Genomic DNA, 27,219 nt, shown 5'->3' with positions numbered 1-27,219 from the left:
TACGAATCAGTAGTCAATAATCTGATAAGGAAGTATACCCATCACAGGTAGCCTAAACAGCTTCCTGCACTGTCATCCACTGTTATATCACCACTCGCAATACCTTTCAAACCTACTGCCCAGTTCTCTTCTGCAACACTGTACAAAGCAGAGATTATTCTCTAAGGTTTGTAATCATTTTGGTTGCAACATTTTAAAAAAGCAGAATCAGTTGCTGAAACTTTTGACATGTTAGTCTGGGAAAAACAAACAAACAGCACTAATCCTAGCTGACAGCTTCAAGGCAGAACGTCTCTGTGTGAAAGAAAATAGACTAGCAATACAAATTTTGTTTGTTGTAGGACACCATTTTTACCTAACTCAGAATGAATTATAGTGTGGCGACTCATGAATTTCAATTGTAATACTTGAGAACTTGCTTAAGCAATCTCATAGTCTTTCCTAGTTACCTTTGAGAACCTGAAATGGATCAGTATTGTCCACTTTTGAAAATGGATAGAGAACCCAAAAATTTTTTGATGAATAAGTCCGAGTTCAGTTCTAAAACACATTATCCATCAAACAATCTGTGAGCAAAGGAAAAAAAATAAGAGGTAGCAGCCAATAGTTTATCAAGAATAAGTAATAACCAATCAACTGACTTTCCTTTCATCTGGAGCACAAGACTTGTTAAGAGAACTACAGGTAGAAGTTATGTCTGATACCCTGAACAAGGCTTCTGCTCATGTGAAATTAACACAAGCAAGCTAGGAAATTTTCATCTAAGGGGAAATTAAACCAATTGAAAAGCATAACTTAAATAAAGTACTATGTGGAAAGGCAATACCAAGTGAAGTTATGTACAGATTTGTACTGTATCTAATATTAATCACTGTTTTCATTAGTTGCTTGGTTGATGTAATAGAGGGTAGATTTAGTACAATCTCAATGATACCAAACCCAAAGAGCTGCAGGCACTCAAGAAGACAGGAACACAGTTCAAAGTGGTCTCGAAAAAAAACTAAGAATTCAATAAGTGCAAAGCATTCAAATAACTTAGCTGAATAAACTGGATGAACATAGAAATGGATTGCAAATGACTGGACAGATGGTCAAAAGTCTAGAAACAAGGAAATAAATTAAAACAAACAAACAGAATTTGTTTAGTCTAGAGAAGATTGAACTAAACTCAGTATCTGCTTTAAAATATATAAAGCTATTGCTGAGAGAAAGAGAATGAACTGTTCTCAGTTTTCATTGTGGTGACATAATTAGCCTAAATTGCAGCAGGGGATATTAAGGTTGGAGAAAAACATCTTTTGAGTTGCAAGGATTGCAAAGCAGTGAAACAAAATTTCTGCAAAGCTACAGAAAAATTCCTGACTTCAAGAGCAGTTTAGACAGAAATTGGTCAGAAATTATTTAAGTCTCGCTGATCCTGCCTGAGGCAAAAATCTGGACTATACAACTTTTCAAATCTCCTTCAAGACATAACTATTACACCTATCATTTCTTTATGGGAAAAAAAAAAAAAAAGCATGGAGAATAACATAGAATGCTATGATAATTCATAGCATAATTTTTCACAGAAGTTCAACTATTGGTTTGCATAAAAAATATGATCAAGTACATTTCCTATAGCTAACACATTTTCAACTTTTAATTACTCGGTAGTAATAAGGAAAAATGAGAAAGGGAGAATGAGAAATAGCGCCTGCAGACTGACTGACTATATGATAAGAATACCACTTACTATATGATTTTTTGCAGTTTCCCAAATCAAGCAACTTCCTATGAGCTAAGTTACTGCTATTGAAATTGGTCCCTCTTTGTCAACTGCAGTTTCTCATAGTATGGTATTTTCATTGGAATGACAGTGCAAAATAGTTGGGTAGCACTTCATCTTCTCTGTTTTTTTCTTCTACTGCAAACTGCCAGCCTCAATTTCTTAGCTAAGATTTACAGAGCTTGCTTTACTTTAACTGGCATACCAGGTTTCTCCAAAGTTTTGGGCAGAATGGTAGTTAGATGTGCATTGTAACATATGGATGCATAGTATATGGGAAATATAGGTTGTGTGAGTGTTGGGATACCATTATATATTAAAAAGTATTTCACATTGCCTAATACCAGTCAATTCCAATAATTAACCTAGAATTAATATTCCGTGTCTAAAGAATATGATTAGCCTGCAATCAGGAGTAACACCAACTGAAGAGGGAGATCAGAGATGTTGTGATGGCAGGAGGTGACAGTAATGAAAAGCTTCAGTCACACTGTGTAGTGATTCTGAAACTGGCAATGTCGGGCATATATGCCTGCCTTCCCCATCTGGTAGATGTTGGTAAAAACCACTCTGAAGAATAAAATTAACACCTCCTATCATATGTTTGGAAAGAGTTAAGATAGCTTTTCGATAAAGGAAGTCCTGGGCTTATTTAAAGAAATCAACAAGCATGCAAAGAAGGATGATTTGGTTCAGGCAGGTTATGTGAATATCTGAAAGATTTTTGAGAAAGTGCCAAAAAATAATAAATAAAATTAAGAAACTTGGTAATGTTGCATAAAAAGAAAGGTTTTATCCTTAATACCTATCTAAATGGTGGAAAAACAGAAAAGAGAGAGTAGGCACGTGCTCTGTTCTTGCAATGGAAATGCATTTAAAACAGATGAACAAAAAGATTTATATTAATAGCAGGTGGTAAGTATCTGGAGCTTGCCGCCACAGGAGGTTGTGAAGACCAGCAGCTTCAGAGACAACCCAGGCAACAGGGCTGATAAAAAGATGCTACAAGACAGTAATGTGTCTCCTGATATCACTAAACCAACAGCTATGGATGCTGAGGGTGGTGGCCAAGGCAGTACAAAGGGAATGCTGCAGCAAGATGGTGCACTTCCCCTGCCTGGCCTGGCCAGCCAACACCACCAGGCACACCTTGCCATGCAAGGCAGAACTCTGTTTTGCCCTGGTAAGGTATTTCTTATGTTTCAAGTGTAGTGAGACACAATTTTGGTCCCTTTTAGAAAGCTGGTTATTCTTTTATTTGTTGTAGGTCTATAACATGCCAACTCTGTGGATGACTCTGATAAAACACTGACGACTCTGATAAAACATTGAAAGATCTCCAGCAAACAGAGTGACTTTTTTTTTTTTTTTTTAAGAGTAAAATTGTTCTCAATCAAATTCATGACAAATCCTACATATAATGTTTCATTCTTTTTCTAAATTATGGGGAATCTGTAGTGCTATAAACAGATCCTCTTTCAGTAGTAAACAGGAAAAGGGTTTGATTTGTTACTGTGTTAGCATAATATATTATTTATGTTATTAATCCACTTTTTTTTTTTTTTCTAGCTGCTGCTAAGAAGATTCTCCAAACACTTGACTTTTTATCTAAATCAAGAAAAAAAAAGTACTAAAATTCCTTTCACGTCTGCATCATATCCCAATTATTCAGTCATCACAATTTTCCATTGAAATGAGAAAGTCTGAACAAGTTGACAAGGTTGAGGCAACACAAACAGTTCAGCTGAGAATCCAACTGCATCTCCCTCTAGGGAGTAAAAGGACATAACTTCTCTGTGCCTGAACAGATTGCTCCCAACTGGAGCAAGGGGGAAAACAGAAAACACATCCTAACTCCCCAAATTGTGTTACTGATGCAGACCTTCTCAGACACCATAACAGAAATCTGTTCCTTGCTGAAGCTTGGAAGATAACAACACAGACCAAAATGACTGAACCTATTCATAATGCACAAGACAAACTTTAAGAATTATAGATGTCATAAACCATGTTGAAAATAGTAATAAACTTGTAACAAGGAAAAAGAGAAGGAGAAAAAATAGGTAAGTCTTTGTACACCCTGATCTTACAGAAGCTGCTTTAAAGTCGCCCTTTCATATTTGGTCTCCCTAAATATTAAATACTACATCACTAAGTGATGTTTCTTAGGAGCAATATATGGCTTTCTTCCTGACCAGCTCAAATAAAGAGCTCTGTACTGGAAAAGGCATACACATCTGCTTATTAACAGGCTTCTTATTCCCATTCATTGCTCCTGAACTGTACAAAGAAGCCATTATCACCAAATTACAGTCTACAAAATGCATGGAAGAAAAACTTGGATGATTTGGATGGAGACAAAACAATACATTATATGCACAATGTATGTTGAGAGTTTTATTAAACAAAGTTGTAAGGAAAATCACATATCTTTTTTCTCTTTTGGCTGTCACTTTATCTATTTCCTATGCTCCATTACCTCTGCACAAGCCCAGGAGGTGTTTGCACATAATACCATTTCATTCTTGATTGAATTTACACGGAGAGTTCCCCTCATATTATGCATACATACAATTTTTTATTTTATCACCTCTTAAAAAATCTTCTGAACCCCAAACAATACTTTAGGAAGCATACCTTATAACTGCATTTTGAAAAAGGATCTTTTTAGTGTATAAAGATGCAGAGACACAAGACTTTAGTTCAAGAAATCTTTCTGCATTACTTATTTCCTAAAGGGACATAATTATAATACATTGTGCCTGATTGTTGTCCTTTTGAAACTGTGCTCCTAAGTAATAGCTGTGAGTAGAGTAATGCCAGAACAGATAGAAGTCTCCTCTTTGATGGACAAATGGTTAAATAGCTTGGAAATCTGAGATAGCATGTCTAACATTTCAGCAGCAGGAAACATACAATAATTTTTGCTACAATCAGCACCAATTTTATGCTTAGGAATAGGAATTACGAATAATGTCATTGATCAATGACATATGCCAGGAATTTGTAACGCAGTTTAAATATGATCAAAATAAGTACAGCACCATGGGTATGCTGTGGGTTTTTGTTTGTTTGCTTGGTTGTTGCTGTCGTTTGGTTGGTTTTGTTTTATTTTGTTTGTTTGTTATTTTTGTTGTTTGGTTTTGTATTAATAGAATCAACAGTGTCTAAATAATTTGTAAAAACATATGAAGACAGGATCCCTGCCCTGCACAGTTTACAAGCTTTTTTCCTTAGAAACTCACGTAGTAAATCTGCATGATATCTGAGTGATCAGAACTGGTAGGTATCAACGGTAACAGAGAGTACACCAGAAAGGATGAAGAAGATAATAAATATCTCTGCATTTGGGTGGATACATTAAATGTATTATTTGTTATACTTTATAATCTGGGCTGGATGGGGTTAGACTTAGATGATCTTTAAGGTCTCTTCCAACCTAAACCATTCTATGATAATCTTTCTTTTTCAGAGACAATAGATATGTAAAACAGCAAGATTACTGATTAAATACATTTTGTTTCCTTATTGTACATTTACATTGTACACTGTATTACAAAAGGAGGGTATGAGATTATTTTTTAAATGTGTTTCATGTAAAGGTCAGCAACATATGACCTGTCAAAGCAGATATTTTTACTATTATTATTTTATTGTCCTGAAAAATGCTGTACACATAGCCTTGATGCACATCATATTTATTTCTATTTCTGTCTTGCCTCTTCCATTTCCTTGCTGAAATAACTAATAGAAATTCTAAGGTTTTATGAATAATTCCAAAGTACTGTGTTTTCTCTGTATTAAGATTACACAGCATGATTTGGGTAGCAGGGGGACTGTAGCAACAGCTTCTGTGAGCAGAGCCCAGAAGTTGCCCCATGTCAGACCAGATCTGGCAGGAACTGCCACCCTTGGGGGACCCATGCTGGAGCAGCTTGCTCCTGATGGATGGACCCTGTGGTACGGAGCCATGTGGGAGCAGTTCCTGAAGAGCTGCTGCCTGTGAAACCACCACTATCATAAAATGAAATTCAGTTTTTCATAGAATTATAGAATTCAGTTAATGTGATTCAAAGTGCTATTCCCATTTCCCCAGAACTGAAAGAAGTGTAAATTTAGCTGGATTTTTCTCATAGAGAACTTATTTTAAATAATGTTGGGGGGGAGGGGATTATGATCATTATTTTTAAATGACAGAGATGTTTTCATTGAACTACATCAAACTAAGAAAGTGAACTTTAAATATTACTATACTGAAAAAGTTCTATTTATTAACCTGGATCATAGCCTATACATATCCTAGTTTTTCCTCATCAAAACACAGACATGAATGCCTATGTTTTTTTTTGAAGATATGTAAACCCAATTAAAAAATTGTTTGAGAGATTTTAATACTCATAGGTACTAAAAAGTAAAATGTAGTGTTTTAGAAACAACTTATTGAGGTGGACATCTAGCTTAATTTAAAATTCTGAAAAAAAACAGGTATTATTAAATATGACTGAAAGAAATTTGAGAAATTTCTGTGTAGCTATTCCAATCTTTTACCATCTGAGATTACTTCATTATAAAGTAAGAACTAAAAACTGGTTTTAACATATAACCTTTAACTTTCTCAGCATTTATTTCTGCATTATTTCAGTAAATCTCTTCCCAATTAGAACTATTTCCTTCCTTTCCCCAAACAGAAGATTAGACCCTAGGCAGACACTGCAAGGTGCTGCCAAGCCGCAATATGCAATGGACAGTTCTTACAGGAACAGGAACCCTCTCTAGTCTGTTACCTTCTTAGTGCATCTCTCACTGGAGAAAAAGAGGTTTGGAAAAAGAAGGGAAGAAATACAGAGATGGATTGAAGGCAGAATATCTCCAAGGAAAAAAATCTATAGCAAAATATTAAAACAAAAAGATTATCATTTTCTATTGAGTGTTGGGGAAAAGTGCTTGTTTTCACATTATTTTTAACAATCCATTACAATTCTTTTGATGTATGAGGAACTGAAAATGAATTCTGCTGTTCATTCTTTTTTCTTTCAAGATAGTAGTTAAAAAAAAAAAGTTGCTATTTAGACATTTTTGTGCTGGAAATGATAATTAGAGTGAAAAAGTCTCAAAGTCTCATTATGCAATGAAGGAAAGAAAGTTGAAAATTATCTGATTATTAATCATCATAACCTAAATGGCTATTTAACCATCATTCCAAAAAAGCTGAAGAAACATTTATCCTCTACATTGTTAAACAGCATCCCTGAAAATCAGTCCTACAGTAAAGCCTGACCATACTGCTCTTGCACTTCAGAAACAGGCATAGAGTAAAATATGAAGTCAAGAGAACAATTTACTGTGAAGAAAAAAAAAAAAAAAAAACTTGCAAGAAAAAATACATGCTTTGTATTCTACACTAAGAGGTCTCCAAAGGCTGTCATGTTATTTTAATTAAGATTTGTGATTTTAGGATTGTCTAATGAAATAATTTCAAAGGAATTAGGTAATGAGTACCCAAGGAAATTATAAAGTCAGGTGCACAACTTCCTTAGACTCCACTGATAATTCTGGTTTATGTATAAATCATCCTAATGATTAGAGACAATGTAGTTTCATACAAAAATGCTCATAATTAAAATATAAGAATTCTTACCATGAAAAGAATTACTGGAAAATAATTTCATAAAAAAAGAAAGACAAATATACAGAATGAACCAACATGACTGAATAGATGTTTCAACATGCTAGATTTTCTTTAATCTCAGCTAGACAGCTTAAAATAATCACATTTGTTAGACATCATTCTCAGAAGACGAGTAATGTTTAATCTCCGCAGACTAGTGAAAACCTTATCATCTAAAAACTTCAATCTGGGTGAAGGGGGGAGGGAGGAGAGAGAGGAGCGGGGGCAGCAGGGATATGACGGGACACGCTGACACTACATTTGCATAAATTCATCTAGATAGAAAAACAAGAGCAACCTTCTATCTTATAAATATTTCTCCTTCACTGAATTTTAGCCCTTCATCTATATGGACCTTAAAATACCTACATCTGAAAGGAGATGAACTAACAGGCTTGCAAACTTTCCCAATTTAAAATTTAACATTTTGATTTCCTGTCCTTCCTACCCCTTACTTTCCACCAACATTTCACCTGTCTTCTTTTAACCACAGCCATAAGACCTGTGAGACAGTTTCAGATATATTTTCCCCAGTTTAAAGAAATTACCTAAGTCTTGGTTGAAACCACTTATAAATATGCAGCTTTTTCCATCCATATACATTACCACTATTATGATTTAAATGTACAAAAACCCACTTATTCTTTTCCTGCAAGCCCTGTTCTCTCTACAATGATCCTATCAACAATATCTGTTGTGGACTATTACTGCAGATGTGCATAGTTCTGGAACAAGCAGTTTATTACAGCTAAACAGAAGTGCCATTTCTGAGGTTGTAACATCAGGCCCAACATGGTATGATCACAGCCCTTTCTCAAACAGGCCAGATGGCTGTGTTCATTCTCTCTTCATCTTCCACTGCCTCCAAAGCACTCCCTCTTGACTTGCACCAGTATGCACAAGAGATCCTCTTTAGTAAATTGGTACTAAGCTTACTAATTTACTTTGCTCAAAATTAATCCAGGAATATTTACAAGATAGAAATGGCTGAGACAGTTGCTTTTATTAAACTGACTCACAGCAGTTAAGGTCTTAGAGTTAGCACCTAGTACGTGTAGATATCATTTGATTCTCATGCATCTATATTGTTGTTCATTATCACATGCTTTAACAGGTCTGGAAAAAAAAATAAAAAAAGCCCATCTGAAAACACACTACCGGGAAAATAAGCAAGTAATTCTTATGGGTTCTGATGCACTGTTATTTCTTTGCAGAACACAATCACTTTGTCAGAGCTGAATCCCACATCTGAATATCATTATAGGAATGTTCCAAATATACCAGTTTTCATCACAGAAATATTATGCCATATGGGCCACATATGAAGAGGTAGAAGGATTTATAAGAACAGTTAAAAATGCTATCAGTGCTGATCATGATGCTCAGTAGGAATTTAAAACACACTGATAAGATGCCACAAAGGAAAAAAGTCCTATTCACATGCTCAAACATATGTTGAAATGTTGGACATTTATGCTGAGACCTAGCTCCACAACGTGCCACCTTCAAACTATCTGAATAAATGATTCTGTGACATACCTAGTAAGACATCTCTGGAAACTCACAACAGGCCAAAACCCATCATTCTTCCCCACAAACAGAGAAATGTTTAATTTCATCCTCTATTTATGATTTTAGTTTATTTTTTACCTTCCTTGTTCCTTGGTGCCAAAATATAACAGATTTTTCTCTGAACAAGAACGTGAAACTAAAGTGGATCTTTGTGCTTCTTCAGAACCATTTTTTTCCAAAATATTAAAACCAACTTCTACTGTAATTAGAAATAAGTGCTGATCTTATTATTTTTCTTTTCAGAGAAACAGTGTCAAACTGTTCTGTTAAAACATCAAAAAGAAGACACTTTGAACATGAAAATACAATTTTCCATTTACTACAAGTTATATTGCAACATGATTTTTCTGTTCTTTCTTTCTCTTTCTTTCTCTTTCTTTCCTTCTTCCTTCCTTCCTTCCTTTCCTCCTTCTTTCTTTCATACAGAATCAAATTAAACTAAACCTTGGGGGCTATGATATTCAGGGGTGACAAAGAAGACATGTAGATCGGACAGAGGGAAATCAGGCGGCTTTCCAGCGTTCCAAAGGAGTAACATCCTTTGGAATAGAGATCTTTGGTCTGGATATCCAGGGGCTAATATGAATGGTGGGATCTGGTTGTTGCACAGTACTGGAAACCTGTTTGGTTTGCAGGGTTATGTCATGAATCTCACTCGGAGTATTCACAGAGCCACTGTGAATACTAGCTCCTTCCAATTTTCCAGTAGGAAAGTGCCCCATCACAAAGACAGGGATGAGCTGGACCAAGTGTAGGTATCTGAGCTTGTCATCCAGTATATATTGAAAGAAGCAAGCCATTTCAAGGAGCAAATCACCTCACCTGCTTTAGATGCTCAGTTCAGAACCAGAACCATGGGCGAAACCACAGACGTGCCTGTTTCTTACTACTGACTTTGGAGATGAGTCTTTGTCAAGTTGTTAATTGACTTAGAATACTTGAATTTTAGGCAGTTTAGTCTACTCAATGATAAATCAGAGAAGCGTGTAGATATATAGCTATAAAATCCTCTGATGGAATCTATATTTTTTTCAACTCATTATGCTTAAGTAGGAAATGTTTTCATATCTAGAAATCAGTTACAACTATTTCAATGATTTTGAGCACTCTACTGTGATATTTTGGTATGACTTGGTATGTTTTGTTGTGTAGTTCTTTGTTTGCTTGTTTTCATTATTTTTATTAAGACATATTCTTTATTTTCTCTTGTTAATCACTTTCCACATTCCTGTTATCAGCAAACAAGGCCATATCTGTGAAATGCTGAACAATTACAACTCTTAAGTCTCTTGTTTTCCAGCATCTTTCTAGTATTGATTCTATTACCTAATTTCTGCTTCAATGGATTTTTTAAAAAGAAGTCTACCCAAGGTTAGCATTGCACCTTACTATTGTGGATCAAAGGGCATTTATTACAAACTCATGATTGATTTTTAAGAATTGACATCATCAAAAAGCTTAGTATCTGTAATCACTAACAACAATGAACATTTGGGATAGTTACACCCTGTTCTTGCCGAGTTAATTAAGCACACAAGAATGAATGGCAAATATTAAATATTTTTTCTTGTTTGGTGGGTGAGTTTAGCACATATTTTGTCACCCCGAATGGTCCTCAATCCTTTTATTGACTACTTCTTGTTGAAGGTTTTACAATAATCCCTCAAGAAAAAAATGGACAAAAATTATCTTTTCTTAAGCTGTACTTTTGTGAGCAGCACATAACTGCAGCAACTGAGTCTGTTTATGTATTAGTAGCTATCAGCAAAACTTTTCTTAAGCAAATACAGTAGATAGTTGCAATATTTGAACTTTATGAACTTCAGTATGAATTCTATTCAGCTGAAAGATTTGACAAGTCCAGAAACATGAAAAAGAAAGTTGGGAGCTTGGTGAGGTGACTAAACCGCTATGTATGAAACTCACATTTGGCTGCACAAAATCTTTCATATAAGCAGAAAGTACATGAACATTAGGGGTGCCATGGTGATAAGCTAAATTCATCTTTTAGCTCAATATGAGCAATGGTCCAAAAAAGCAGCAGAATACAGTTCTGGGAATTGATTTGTTACCTTGCTTATTGTATCAGCTAGCTACAGAGATGGATGACACTTTTGAGTAAGCTGAAATAGCCCGGATTTACTACAATAATAGTTTGTTGTTGTTGTTTTTTAATTAAGTCCTTCAGAACTCAATTGTTTAAGTGCTGAATTCTCTGGTTCAATTCAGAAAGATGTTTTAAAGTCTTTCTTTGGGAAAATATGTAGTGTTTTTGATTTTAATGGAAATCTTTTCATATTTCAAGATCAATGTTTACTCAGCCATTTTATTGGATTTCATTGCAGTGCATAGTAACCTGTAAAATTAATAGTTTATTTACATTGTGAATTTGTTGTTTGCAGATAGGAGCATTTGAGAGTTTATTTCTGCAGTAGTGAAGGAAGTTTAGTTTTTCTACCAAACAAAACAAAAACAAACACACAATCATTCCCCCTACTGACTTATGAAAAAAAAAAAAAAAAAAAAAAAGTAATGTTTCTCCAACATATTGTTAATCATTAACAAAGGAAATCAACTGTCAGAGGTGTTAAGCAAAATCAGACTTTTTGTCCTCGTCTTCTACATACCAAAATTCAGTTTAGTAGAAACAAAACCAGAATCTATTGTAAAATGGATGGGCCAAAGGGGATTCCAGGCAACAGAAAACAAACCAGCCATGTTCCAAAAAGGTGAAGAAGAATGTGAGGCAATGGAGTGATGAGTGGGTAAATTTAGAGCATGGTGTCCCTTTCTCCTCAGTCCCCCAAAATACCAACTTCCCAAGACATGCAATGTCTCATTACTGCTCTCCCTCTGCAGAACCATAGTTTATTCATCTTAGATCTTATGATAATGTATGCCTACTGTAAGTCAAATGTAAAAATAAATGTGTATAGTGATTAGGGAATGGAGATTAGTATTCAAGCCCCCTGTGCCCCTGAAAACAATTATGCCTTTATGCCTGTTAGGATGTTTTTATAAATTTCACCTTAAGCAGCTCTACATAACATAAAATGTGAATATTTCACAGGAGCCTTAGTGAGTTAGATACCTGTCTCCTGCTGACATTTCATTGTGCACCCGCTTTCTGAATACAGTGGTTCTGATTACTTCACACGAATGTTATGAAACAGTATAACCAGTAAATCACCAGAAAGCTCTCCATGAGAGCTTCTCTAAGTGTGAAAATTATTATAGCATTCCACAGGGAAAAGAGCAGAAGGAATTCCAAGAATTTAGTTTACTGGAATAGAAGCTAAGTCAATAGAAACTAGCTATTTGACATATCCCACAGCTTAAAAAACTATTTTTTTATTATTACTTTTTTTTTTTTTTGTAACAATCCCTCCATGAAAAAGGATGATAATGACACTGCTGGCTGCTCTGCCTCAAGAGGGAATTGTCCATCTGCTAGCAAATCCCTGAATCTATATTATTATTAAGCAGTGTTTATAGAAGTAGCAGAGCACCCTTGGCACATGAATAAACCATTAGGGTACATTTTGAGACAGTAGACTTTTTTAGTTAAGATTCTGGGATCGTTTTCTTTTCCTACATTAAAGAACTGTGTTTCAAGATCAGCTTTATTAGGAAGCTCTGCTGGGACTAGATGTTTTTATTTTCTTACAGAGGAAAATTTATCTTTCTGAGAAGAGCTCCATCTCCTCACACATAAAATAAGCAAATATACAATTGGTCCCTCTAGTTTTAATTTGCATTTTATGATTACAACTAAATTAGAATTTTATACATTGCATGATTATTTAGAAACAAGCTGCTTTTATACTTCTCACAAATTCCTAAAAAAAAAAAAAATCACTCATAGCTTTTTTGTTATTTCTGGTAATAATGTATATTAACATGAATAGAAAAACATAGCCACATAGCCCCTTAACACTAGTGTAACTGTGAGACACAAATCCTCACTAGTATTTAGAATTAAATAATTTGTCAAAAATATATGAGGACTACTTCAGTCCTTAGAGTAAACTACAATTGAGGTGGGAAGGGTGCAAAGGTGTCATAAAGCCACGTTTCCCTTCCTTTAAAATGTGCTTCACTGACAAGATATTCAGCACAGAATCTTACTCTTTACAAATAGCATTCATATATAATAACAGAATAATTTAGGCTGGAAGGGATCTTTAGAGATTATCTTGCCCTACCTACTTACTGCTCAAATGGGACCAAATTCAGAGCCACTTCAGGTTACACAGGGCCCTGTCCAGTGTTGAACATCTCCAAGGATGGAGAACCCACAACCCCTCTGGACAGCCTATTCCAGTGTTTCAATTTCTTCATTGTGAACATATTTTCATCAATATCTCATCAAAATACCCTTTGCTGCTGCATGTGTTGGACTTAATGATCCTTGTGGGTCCCTTCCAACTCAGGATGTTCTATGATTCTGCGTGTCTATCTCCTCTCAACCTTTTGCTGTGCACATTTGAGTAAAGTCTGGCTCTGATTTCTGTGCAGCCTCCCATCCAGTGGCTGTGGGCAGCAATTAGGCTCCCACCAAGCTCTCTCTTTCTAGGCTTAACAAGCCAGGTACCCTCAGCCCCTTCTCATGCACCAAGTGCTTCAGCCTCTGCCCACCCTGCTGGCCCTGCACTGGACTCCCTCCATATCTTTCTTGTATACAGCAAAGCTTTCTTGGGCCCAGCACTCCAAATATAGTCTCACAGATGTTGACTAGAGGGGAATAATCACTTCCCTTGATGTGCTGGCTAGGGTCTTATTAAATGCAGCCCAGAATATAGTTCAACTTTCTTGCTGACTGGGCACGCATGCTACTGATGAAGATTTAACCAGATTTTACACATTTTGCCTTCTCATAGAGGGTCTAGTGTGATGATGGGTCTCTGAGTTGCACATATTACCAGAATGCAAACATACATAGTAAAAAAAATGATTTAGATAAAAGAATAAGAGAAGTGAAGTACAGTTTTGATGGAATAGGTCATTTATAAGACAGATCAGACTTAGCAACATAGAAATATATATTTGCTATTGAAAAATGCAACCCCAGTGAAAAGCTTGTATTTCTAATACTCAGCTTAGAAGTGTAACTGTAAATGGGTTCCTAAACTCTTGTCCTTTCCCTTCTTAAACTAACAAGATGCCAGTTGAACTAATCATGATAATTTATCTTTTTTCCTGGAAGCTTATTTGGCAGGAATTGGGAAAAAAAAAAAATCAATTTATTTCACAATAAGCTAATAAAAGCAATCAGAGGAAAGTTATCTTTAGGCACAATAGTAGTATTAAGTACTTTTTGTTTGAGTGATGATTTACAGCCTGACTGAAAACTATTTGAAAAACGATGAAAGCAACTCTCTTACTTCAATGAGACCCTTAGAAGTAACATTTTTATGTGTGTTCTAGTGATCAACATTATAGAGAAAAAAAGGATATGGCTGTTAATTGCTCTCCAAAACACAGTGTTTAGACAGCCTTATTTTTTATTGTTGCAGAAAACAAATATACTCTCTAACATACCATAATGAGCTGGTCAACCTGTTTTAAAATATCAGCTGGCTTTGTGTGCTATGAAGTATTAAAAAGGAGTCTCCTGACACATATTCTGCCATCCCTTGAGGTCCAATTTTCAGACTAACAGAAGGTACTTTTTTTTTTGTTTGTTTGTTTGTTCCCTCTTGTTTCCCTTTAAAGACTCAGATTTCCAGGCCTTCTATAGCACCCTGCTTCATGATCTACTCTTTAAGAATAAGCATAAAAGGCTGATAGACATTAAAAATAAATAAATAAATAAATTACTCTATTCTATAAAAAAGCTAAAATCTTCCAGCATACAAACCTTGCAATTCCAGCTTTTTAGTATATTTAGGACTCTATCCAATAATTAGTATTTTACTCACTTAAAGTACAGAAACCAGCCTTCCAGTACTTCTCATAAATTAGAATTAATTCTTAATTTAAACAGTCTAGCAGCATGACATTCTAAAATAAGAATTGTGCTAGATTTCCCATGTTAAACAGAACAACACTCTGAAAATATGCATAAAATTATGACAGTAGTCTCCTGAGTGATAAAAAATTATAAGGTGAAATTCATAGATGTAATGGTGGTTTTCCAGACCATCACAGTCATAAAGTCATCTGTAGAATTTTGCTAGCTGAGGAGATGCATAAAAATACCAATGAACCATCCAACATGCTGGCTGCAGAATCAGTTTTGGCTCTAGCCCTGCTTTGGGATCTAATAGATCCTGATCCAACAGTGTCTCAGGGAATGGCTGCAACTTTGTTTTTATACAGATAGAGAAGAACCTAGAGAATGTGAAGCTTCAAAAACAACTACTAGACAGCATGATAGCATGGAGGGAGGGATGGATGAAATGCACTTCTGAAGTTTGATTCTGAAAGTATGAATATCATCTCCCAACTTACTGGCACCATACTTGGATTCTAGACTAGTGAACTCCTCCCTTTAAACACATGATAGAGTCATAGAATCATTAAGGTTGGAAAAGACCTTCCAGATCATCACCCTACCACCAATACTACCCACTAAACCATGTCCCTCAGCACCACATCCAATCATCAGAATAGTAAAATGGAAAACGTGCAGCTCCAGATGTAAAATCTCCTATGGTGTTTTTAAACAGTATATTATCTCTGGGGGGGTCTTTTTGTGCATACTAGTGTCACTAGTATGAAACTTCATATCTATGTGGAACTTGAAGTACATCGTCCAAAAAGTTGAGGACTTCTCTTTAACTATAGTTTTTACTTCTGATATGAGCTGTATGGACAGACACAAGTATCTGTGGCTGTATCTAAAAGTTTTCATTCAACATGAGTCTACTTAGAGTGCACTGATTTACACCCTGTAATATAGAACTAAAATTTTTGATTTGGCAATTATAGTGGCTTCTGTAAAAGCAGGATGTAAATTTAGAAATCTGCATTTTCATTTAGACAAAAACTTACATTGGAAAACAGTTTGGACAGAAAAATTACCATCCATCTGATCTCTCAGAACATTAATTGTAAGGTTGCATACAAAGATGTGTGTATAACTGCAAAGTTGTTTACTACGATACATGGTATGTAACCATGGGAAAGGATAGGTAAAAAATCCTCAAACCTTGATGTTACTTAAGCCACTCTTTCATCTCAAGTCTGTTAACTGCACAGCTTATAAACCAATAGTATCCCTAACAGTTCTTTATTATCATCAACTGCACAGGATCCTCAGCTATTAAAAAACAAATTCAGTAATTAATAGTGAAAACAATCTCTTCATTCCAGTTTTGTTTACTTCTTTAATTGACAGAAGATCAAAACTATTTTTTGAGTATTGAAAAATTATTTGAGTAGAAATAAATTACCCAAACTTTTTTGGGTGACTACTTTAAGACCACACGAATTATTACCTAAAAGTATTTTTTTCTCTTCTTTGCTTAAAAGTCTCAGTAACTAGCTTCGCTATGGGTCTCATTCTACATACATACTTTCTTCAGATGAATCCCCTGTCACCCCTAGAAGTGTAGACTCAGCCTCTGCTCTTAGAACCAAAACTGTAGTCAAATTCATTAGTAATGTCACTTATTATTATAATACTTAGTACTACATAACAATATATTTTCATCTGGTACAGCCCAAACCCATGTTTTCAATAACGTATGTTACAAAAAGTTTACATGGACAGCATGCAAAATCCATGGAGAGAATTCAAAATTTAAAGAGATTATTGTTTGTTTGTTTGTTTTAATTTATTTTAACAGAATTGTTAACTATCTTCACACTTTGCACAGCTTTCATGGTTTACTGCTTTCAGTAGAAATTTAACTATTCCAACTGGAAGCATTTTCCAACACATAATGATGCCAAAGCAGAGTTTCTGGGTAGGGGCTTTCTGTCATCCTAAATAAGCAAAGGTTTCTATTTATCCGTAATATAGGAAAAGATAGTTTTTTCATCCTGTTCTCTGTCTACAATTTTCTCTTTTATGAAGAACCTGACCATCAAATATAAAACAACCTGATCGTTTTGAAATAAGGACAGTGAAATGAAGCAACAGTGTAAACTTAATTCTGTCGTGTCCCTCAGCTACTTATGTTTTGGCATATTATATATTCTCATTATTTCTCCCTGAACTTATAGATGAAGGCTACCTAAAGGAAAAAATATGTATGAGCCTCTTGTCAGCCTGCCTTATATCTATTTCTTTGTAATGAAAACATGACCCTGATGCTAATATAAAATTTCCTAACTACACACTTTTTAGTGTCTTTTACTTTAATTACACATAATGTAGTGATATATACAATCATAGATGGAAAGTAAAACATGTAATGCATTTTCATGAAAGAAATATATACCATTCATTTGACAGAATGATTAACTAGAGATGTTTGAAATGAACACTCATTAGACTACTCATTTAGTATGCTATTTTACTACATACAATGTGCACTGCTTAGCAGAATTTAAGTTGTACTGTTTCTTTCATTAAGAGAAAGCTGCCACTAAAGCATATTTTTTTCTTAAAACAGTTATCTTTTTTGTTTTGTTTTGTTCCATAATTAACCTTTGTGCATGTTACTGTGTTATCATAACCATTCACACAGAAGTAGCAATTCACTGTGATCACTTCCAAGCGAAGTTCAAGTGGGGGCTAATGATGTCTTAAATTTTTATGGAGGAAAAATATGGCAGAGTTAGTGGCTGTGATCTTGTGACACAATCAGAATGAAATGAACCTAACCAAAATGCCCTCAGAGCCTTAGAGTCAATAACATTACATACTGCTGTGAAAGAAAGGACAACCTAAGGTCACTAATTTTTACCTGGATGATTTGCAAAATGTCATGTTACATACCTTGGTAGGATATGGGATTTATTTGCTTTTAAAATGTTTGCTTTGGCATTTCATTTTCTTAACAGAAATGCAACTCTCTGTTTTGAAAGAAATATGAAATGGAAATAAAAACCCAAAAAAGTAAGAGCTTGGTAGCATGCCAACAGGACAAACAGTTTGAAGTGTTCTAAATTCTGTGTGAACAACTTGACATGTATTATAATAAAACAGTTTCAGGAAGCATATATCTTTATAATCATCATTTTTTTATAAGAGAGGCGGTCAGCAGTGTTAAAGATGATACTCTACACCTAAAGTCAAAAACCTGAAGCACAAATTAAATAAAATTGTCAAGCTACTAAAACAGAATTCCTATTAAAGCTTACAGAGCTCCCTATGAAGGTGCTACAAACTATCCAGACGACAGCACAATATGGTGATTTTCAAAGACTTTTAAGTCACAAACATAGGAGAAGTATGACTATGATCATTACAGAATTCACAGATTTGGGGAGGTGAGCACTACTTTTGGATTTCCAGTTGAGATCATCTTTGGCTTGACTTTTCAGAATAGCCTAGTATCCATAAATCCAACTTTGTCAGTTTATACATTGCCTCAGATACACTCTACACATTATACAGCCAGTGTTGTTCTCTTTTTTTTTTGGCCCCCCCCCCCCCCCCCCCTTTTTTTTGAGAAGCCTAAAATGTGTTAATGTGTTGTCAGTTTTAAAACTCCTGGCTGAAACTCTTTGTTAATCTCACCAAATAATCCAGTGACAGATAGATTTATGTACATAGTCAAAGCTTTATGATATTCTATCCATCTATTAAGTGGTGCCTTCTCTTGATGATCATTAAAGAAACAGGAGCCAGTTAACAATCTATATTTAGACATTGATTCTTCCATCTCATCAGAGAATATACTAAATGTCACATTCTGTGACAGCCAGGAAAAGAAGTGAGAGGAAGACTATAACAGTACTGACTTAACCAGCTTTTTTTTGCCTTGAGTTAAGATGAAAATAAACCAGTTCAATTTAAAGCATGTATAACCTTAATGGCAATTCTGGTTCTCAACAGTCAGTGGTATGAACTCATGTTTAACTGAAACAGATCTACAAAAGGAAAGAAGCTGAAATTTTGCCTGCCAGCACAATGAGGCACAAGTAAGAAAACCATATAATTGTGAACGCCAGTATTTGACAACATAAAATTTCAAAAAATTCTAAAAACAAAAGATAATGTAAAAATCCCTCTTCTTTAGCAGTCAACATTTTCATGACTTAACAGCTATTTTAATCTAGTGGCCTGTGTAGAAGATGCAGCAACTACCACTTATTATAAAAATATGCCCATGACTTTTAAAATATGTTTTAATTTTTAATTTATATAACATTATATAATTCTACACAGCAAATATTAACAGCCTCTGCAATCATTAAACAAGATGAAACAAGCCTAACTAACAGAGAAAGTAAAGCAAACAAAAAGTCTCAATAATAAGTTTAAAGCCACAGATAAAGAGAAATACAAGAAAACAAACAGAACTAATCCTACTAGACATCTGTGTATTTTAATATAAACTTTCTTATAAAACTGCATAGTACAGTTAAAAAACAAAAATTGTCCACTGTTTCTCTGTTTTTACTTTAACCAAAAAGAAAAAATGTAAACATCTTCCTTAAAATAAATTAGTCTTTCTATTAGGAGCAAGAAGAAGCAGAAGAGTGATTTATCATAGAGTCCTAAATTCAGTTTCGAACTGAACCAAATAGAAATTTAACACTGAAAAGTTTTGCACAGGCAAGCCAAATGTTTTATATTGAGCAATGTTAAATCTAGAAGGCAGGTAATTACTTTCAACTGTATAATAACAAATTAATTTTATTTCTATTGAGTAGCTAAAGTTAGTATTATTTTTTCCTTGCACATGCATTTCCATATTTTTCTGTGTTTTCAAAGATAAGTAACACTGATGCATAGTTTTGCTGACAAAACATTTGCATTAATGAGCTATTCTTTAGGACGACTGAAGAGCTTTTCATAACCCAACAGCAACAGGATAGAAGCTTCTCAGAAAATCATTACAGAAACAACATAAGAAAAGGTATGAAACAGGGTATCTTTTCTCCTGGCAATCTGGTGTTTAATATGTCATGCCTTTTTTCTCCTGAAGTTTATATTTCAACCATTGGCATATATTACCATCTTACTACACCATCAGCACAAGCAATAGGAAGCTTAATATTTTCCTTGAGTACCATAGAAAATATTAAACACTTTTTTTTTTTTTTTTCCCCAATTAATTATCTTACCATTTTACCCAGTAAATATATTTATGGGATAAAGTAGCTTAAGCAACCACTACATGCATTGCAGCCTATCATCTCTCCTGTGTTGCCAGCTGAAATGATTTAACTCAAAATAAAGATCATGAGGCTTTCAACTTGAAAAAATCAGTGTTTCTCATACCTTTTGTTTGATGATCATGTCGCTGATATCATCAAGATCACCTACTGTCACTCTCTGAGATTTAATCTCTCGATCCAGTCGAGAAAGCCAGTCAGTGAGTTCTGCCCATGCCTTATTGAAGTCAGCCAAGGCTGGAATCTCCAAAAGCACAGAAGATGGCATTTCTGGTTTGAAGGTGGTGGTTTCCTTGGTTACCCTGGTTTGTGTATCCACAGCAACAGTTTGACCAGAAGTTACTGAAAGAAGAAAAAATAAATACTAAAATTACTGAATAAATGAACTATGAAAAATGTTTATTTCAGAAACAGAATTTATGCAATAGAAAGAGCTATACAGAAATAAGCTCTTTGTTTTTATATTATGTCTAATGGAAATATGAAAATTAAAACTAAAAGAATATATGAATTCATTTTTTCATAGTATTCCTATTATAGTATGTGTTTAACATTCAACACTTTCAGCATATTCAGATTACATCCTGGGCCCTGGTAACACAAGAAAAGACATCTCAATATAATAAGAACACTCACTCAAGGTCAGTGAATTATCGCTACACATGAGTCATCTTCCAAAATCTAGTAGCGTGGTTGGATCTGTCTTGAGGTTAAAGGCTGATAGGAAATGTGTAGGCTATAGTATCTAGTTTATCACAATATGATCTAGAAACACATTTCTTCCATGGTCTCCAGCCATGCTGTAACTGTAAATTTGTCTCACTTTCTGTTACCAGCAGGTATTTCCCATAGGCTCTGTTACTAATATGGAGTGCTTTCACAAGAAATTTAACCTTGGACTGTTTCATCTTTTTATTCTTCATAACTTAATATTATTATGTACTATTATGTGAAAATTAGTGATTTTTTTTTTTTATATTGTTTGAAGAAAATTGACATATCTTGTCTTTTATGCTCTTTCTTGACCTAACAGTTGTTAAGGAACCAGTTCATTATTCAGTGCTTGGATTGGGCAGTACCTAACCCTGAAACACAGTTTCTCTTTCTCTTCAGTCAACAAATGATGAGAATTGACACAGAGAGCGCGATGCAACAGACTAATTTCTGCTTCTCAGTTATGTCATTTACAAATAGGCGGCTATTGGACTTTTCCCCCCTCCTGTTATTCATACAACAGCAATTCACTATGCATAATATTATCGCACAAGAGGCTACCCTGATGCATTTTGGCTATTTTTTCCCCATTCTTTAAAGAAGTCTAGTCCATGAAGAAAAATAATAAAATAGATAAATCACTAGAACACATGCAGTTGCTGCAATGAGGTGAACTGAAGTGGAGTGAGTCTAAAGCGAAGTTAGAAGTGAACTTCCATTAGAAGTGAACAGTCTAAATACCTACTTTAGAGTAGCTACTGAATCCTTATCAATTTGAATCAACTGCCTAAACAACATAGCTAAACCACAAAAGCTGAAATAAAGCAGCGTGTATTGCCACCTGCCAAACAGACTATGAGTTCTCTAGCATTGAACTGTAAAACAGTTTTGAAAATGAAATCTAAATTTCTGAAGGACCAAAGACATTCATCTGTATTTTTTCCAGTCTCTTTACAGAGTAGAGATAACCAGTTTACTGCAACCTTCCTGTAGGCTAGATTGTCTTTAAGTGAAAAACAACAAACAAACATGCAGAGTAAGTTGTGTTTTGTTTATTTGCTTGTTTTTTTGTTTGTTTGTTTTTCCTATGAGTCTGAAATTTTTCCTTATTTGCATTTATGCCATTTACAAAGTAGGTCTGAAATCCAAAAATGCAAGTAGCAGGTGAAGGTTCAGCAGTTTGGCCATAAAACCATGTAAAACATTAAATCAGTAACATTAACCAATCTTGCCAAGGAATTTAGCAACTCTTTTTCACTAATGAGAAAAGGGTTGAGTTATTTCACTGGGGAATCAGTGACCTTCTTCAGCAATGCAGAAAGGGAAAAAAGCTGTGCACAAGCATCAAAATGACTGTCACTAAAAGCAACAGAAGATGCTGTCAGCATTAAAAATACTGTATGATTACAAAAAATTTACCAAATCAACTAACATCTATGTTATTTATCCAGCCTGAATAAACAGAAGTATTATGATACCAAAAGTGACTCCTGCAAGTGGTGATTTTTAATGGCACACACTGCAATTAAATATATTTTTCCACCCACCCATATCATTATTGTATTTCTAAAGTGCAATCCTTGTACTTTTCCTTCCTGAGCTTTAAAATCACATACCTGTAAAAACTATGAAATAGTAGTTGTAAATGCTGTTCTAGCAAGGAACGTTTTTAAATAAAATCACACAGAAACAGATGAGAAAAATGCATTAATCTTTTGCTGACATAGAAAGAAGATTGTCAAATTAGATTTTTGTGGGCTTTTTTCTTTTTCTTTCCTTTTTTTTTTTTTTTTATAACATCCTACTGTTTGTTATGACAGAGTATTTTGTACAGTTAAAGACTGACAGTTTTTAATTTCAAAAACAAACAAATAAAACCCCACAATATAACCCTAAAGGATCTCTTCCTTTTCCTGTTTGCTTTCCTTTTTTTAAAAGACTTTTACATAAACGATTAATTATTAATTGATATTCATCAGGTTTTCTTTCATCTCTGTTGCAATTACTCCACATATTATCTGCCCTATTATATTTCTTCTTACCTAAATCATGCAAATCTTGATTACACCAAGATGATCAAGGGATTGGAGAACATTTCCTATGAGGAGAAGCTGAGAGAGGTTGACCATGGACATGGTCATAGTCAACGTGCGCTTGGTGTCTCTGTTTGAGCAGGGGTGTGGACCAGATGACTTCCAGAGGTCCCTTCCAACCTCAGCCATTCTGTGACTAGTCACTCTCAAAATTACTTCTGATATAGGGAAGCTGTTAACAGTACTTCTGTGTTCACTTTGCCCATAGCTGTTAGCACCAGAAAATAGGGAGGCCATGCACAGAAGGTAATGTACGGCACCCATTACTCACTAATGGACTCAAGTGGCTGAAGGTATGACTTTGAGCAGAAGACTCGCTCATTACCTAAATGAATGAGTTCTAACTCATGGTTTTAAGTCTGAATCTTTGGATTCATGAAGCCTCCATCCAGCCTTTGTTTTCTGTTTTGGAACAGATGCGTGAGGAGGTGTTTAAATAGTGAATGGTGCTTAGTACCCCAGATTCCTACTGCGCTGGCTAGAGAGAAGCACAGCACTGCTAGCTGCCAAACTTTCATGTTTTGGCAGTAACAGACATCATCTCTCCTATCCGTCTCCTTAAAGCAGTGATTTGTTATAGTTTTTCTTTGCCTGTCAGCAGATGAAGGAGGAATGAGTTTGGCAACTACTTATGCAGAGAAGGAGAAAAGGGGAGAACAGGCCAGCTTCTTCTTCGTCAGAGTGGCAGATCATGAATGGCTCCAAAAAATGGTTGTGTCCATACAATTGCCAACTTTGGACATCAAATGTAATATTTAGTACAAAGCCATATCAAGCAGAAAAGGGCAGGGAGACAGTAACAATGCATTAAGATCTGCAAGATAAGCAAGGAAAGAAAGCTAGATAATGTTCCTTTAAGGCCAAGAGGAACCTACTACAGAGTTATTTCTTACATTCAGACAAATGAGAACTATTTAATTTGTAGATTCATTTGTTATTGTGTTCACTTGTATGCTGAAGCTAGAAAAGAATGTCAACATTAAAAAAATGTATTATTATTAGTTACTTAGTTTGGCTGAGTTGGCACTTAGAGCTTGCAAACTTCAATGGTCTGAAATAACTCCTGGCAATATCACAGGAAACAAACAAACAAACAAACAAAAATTGTCTTCCCTGTCTCCAATGCTCTACCCGTAAAGTAAGGTGAATTCAAAAAGAGTCAAGAAATGATCATTAATATCCTCACAGTTACATGCAGTGTACTTCTGCCAATATAGTACATGCAGTTTACTGGCAATGCACTAGTTGTACTCTTTTAATGTTTACATTCAGAAGACTATTGAATTTTTCATCTTTCTTCAGCAGGGCAAGAAAATGGCAGAGAACTCTCTGGGCACGTCTGTCTCTGATGAATGTCATTTAATTGCCTGAAGGACAAAATAATGTGCAACGAACACTAACTAGAAATAAATAACAAAAATAAAATACCCTACAGTTTTTCACAGAATTTAAAATATTTTGTTTGCTTTCTGGTATTTAAATGATGTTCTTAAGAGCTTTCTTTGTTGGATATGCTTTTCTGTCTTCCTCTCTCTGGGCTGGGTATCAAAAATCTGTCTGACACCATTATATACTCAAGACATAAATTCACAGAATTGTCTACATTCTCACTCCTAGATGGGATTTCAACTCCACATATCTGCCACAATTTCCTGTACCAAGTCCAAAGTGTAATCTCTTTTCACCCTCTCCCCACATGAACTCCATGATACTGTAGGTCAAAGTGACTCAGAGAAAGTCTCATTATTTGCAACGAGGCATTCCACACAGGTCAAGACAAATGCAATTACTGAAAAACACCACTGAGTGTTTCATTCCAGAACTTTACCAAAAGAGTTAAGTGCAAAAAGAATGCATAAGTATTAAGTTCGAGTCATTACCAAGGGATGGATACTTAGGTCCACTTCCATCTGGCCTAAAGTTCATTTAAAAGCCTTGTATTTCCTCTGTGACTTGAGAGGTTCTTAGATGACACAAAAAACAGTTGCTTAGTTTGGCATTCACATAGGTTAAGCAGATCTCAGAAGAAATCCCTATTCTCATTAGTATTTCAGGTAAATTAAAGAAAAACATCCTAAAGTAGAATATAAGTCTCCATAAGTAGAGTCGGGATGTCTGATAAGACTGCCTGGCATCTCTTAGCTTCTTGCATATTTTGGTCTGAGTATAAACTCAGAGTTTGCTGATTTATATATACACATATGTATAAGGACACACACACTTCTTCCTTCAAATGGCATCTATTCCAGAAGAGACTATTCTTCTAATTTGCATGGTTACACTGATCTGAACTTTGGCTTAGTCTTGCAGTGAAGACTATAAAGCACTAGCAGAAGCGCACTGCCCAGTATAGTATCTTCTTTAAAAGCTTCAGGATGCATTATCTATCACTACTGAGTATGGTAATATTCTGTTCCATTTTGTCTTAGCAGTTAAAATATTCAAGTTATCAAATTATTTATAGCAACTACATTTGGGAAGTAGTTGCACAGTATGTTTCTCTTCTGACATTTATCACCCCTCAGAACAAAAATACCACTAGAAACAGTATATCTGTCCCTTATTTCTCTTTCTTTCATGCTCGCACAGATACAATTCATTCAACTGAAAAGTATAAATAATTAAAATTAACAGAGAAATATAAATCAATACTAATTACACAACGTGTAAAACAGATCTTATTCTGAAGTAATTTATCCAGAACAGCCTGGACAGTTTCTGTGACTCAAAGGGGATAGATTTTGTTTTGTTTTATTTTGTTCAGGACATTTAATTTACAAAGCAAAAATAGAATGAAATTCTTTCTTTCAAATATCTGGGTAACAAGTTCTATCCTATTGTAACACATCAGAAAGGTAAATAAGGACTTAATCTTTCAACTTATTTAAAGGTTATATCATTCAATACCATGAAATGGCAACCCAAAGGACAATTAGAACTTAAGACATTAAACCACATTGACCTATAGCTTTTCCAGTAACTTGTCATTAGCACTTTCTACTATTTAATAAAGAAGGAAACAATGCAGAACAGTAATAGGAGAAAAATGAAACAGAACTGAACTGCCTAATGCAAAATCTAAACCCAATTAAGCAGTAGCCTGAACTAGGTATGATTTTCATCTTGTTCACAAATCTTTAAATACATTGGACAAAAATCAAGAGAATATTGTTTTTTTGTGCATCTTGACAATAACCTATAATGCTAAGTTTCAAGAGTGGAAGTAATAGAAATGTGTCATGAAATTTGAATTCAAATATTAAATGCAGAAATAAGCAGAATGAAGTCAACTGAAGGAAAGCCCTTGGGGGGGGGGGGGCGCCTTTTATTCTGCTTATTTCAGTGATGTGTGTCAAGAGAGTGTCAGACTGACAGCTTTGAACAAACCAAAATCTTTATTTAGCTACTGAACAGGAACAGAATGGACAGTAAGAATGACAACTTTTCCAAAAGCTTCAAACCCCTTCCAACACACCTTCTCAACTGACGCCCTTAAGCAGAATCATATCCATTCACAGGAATGTTTCTAGCTACTCTTCCAAATGCTTTAAGTAGTGTCAAAGTTTTGATTTTGCAGGATAACCAGATCAACCAAGTCAAAGCTTTTTGATAAAGAAGAAATAACACAGTAACTGGATGTAGATTTTTGTGTAACTTGCATCTCTAGCTTGGGGATTTACTTCCACAGTTAGCAATAACAAGTAAGACAGATGACAGCCCTAAATCCTTTAGATAATGAGTAACAGTAACATACTACTTCTAAACTTCATTTCTGTTTTAGTCAGGGAAACTCACCTGCATTTGACTCTGAGGAAAACAGAAAAATACACATAAATAATTTAGGCACTGTGTATGTAAACATCCAACTTACTGCTTTGTGTGTTGTGTCAAATGCTTTAAATTTGCATTACTCTACCCTGTTGTGGTAGCAGGGGCAGGTAGTAGAAAAATCAATGAAAGATTGTAATATAGACCTGTAAACTCAGCTATCGTTAATGACTCTTGCTCTGCTTGGACCTATAGTTTTATTCAAACCGCTCTGAAAGGTACGCTGCTTGAAAGTTCAGTCTCTTTTTAGTAACATAGTGTTGTCATGGTATTCCCCATGAACCTTTCCTTAGGCAAAGTTCAACATGATAGATGGGCCCACTAAAAACTGAAAAGCGAAA

The 27,219-nt window shown here is 34.9% G+C and overlaps 1 protein-coding gene across 11 annotated transcripts in view; it reads right to left on the bottom strand.

Annotated features, from left to right (window-relative positions):
- The window catches only part of DMD (dystrophin), a 1,227,136-nt gene that overhangs the window by 315,503 nt on the left and 884,414 nt on the right, over positions 1-27,219 (bottom strand). For all 11 annotated transcript variants that reach the window (XM_035333326.1, XM_035333348.1, XM_035333385.1 and 8 more), the window contains one exon: positions 20,350-20,585. In XM_035333326.1, coding sequence (XP_035189217.1) covers positions 20,350-20,585 — 236 coding nt within the window. The remainder of the gene's footprint in view (positions 1-20,349; positions 20,586-27,219) is intronic.

This window comes from Oxyura jamaicensis, chromosome 1, assembly GCF_011077185.1.
Source record: "Oxyura jamaicensis isolate SHBP4307 breed ruddy duck chromosome 1, BPBGC_Ojam_1.0, whole genome shotgun sequence".
In the NCBI taxonomy this organism is placed as follows: domain Eukaryota; kingdom Metazoa; phylum Chordata; class Aves; order Anseriformes; family Anatidae; genus Oxyura; species Oxyura jamaicensis.
Note: the sequence above shows the minus strand (reverse complement) of the source record. Positions and strands in the feature narration are given on the sequence as shown.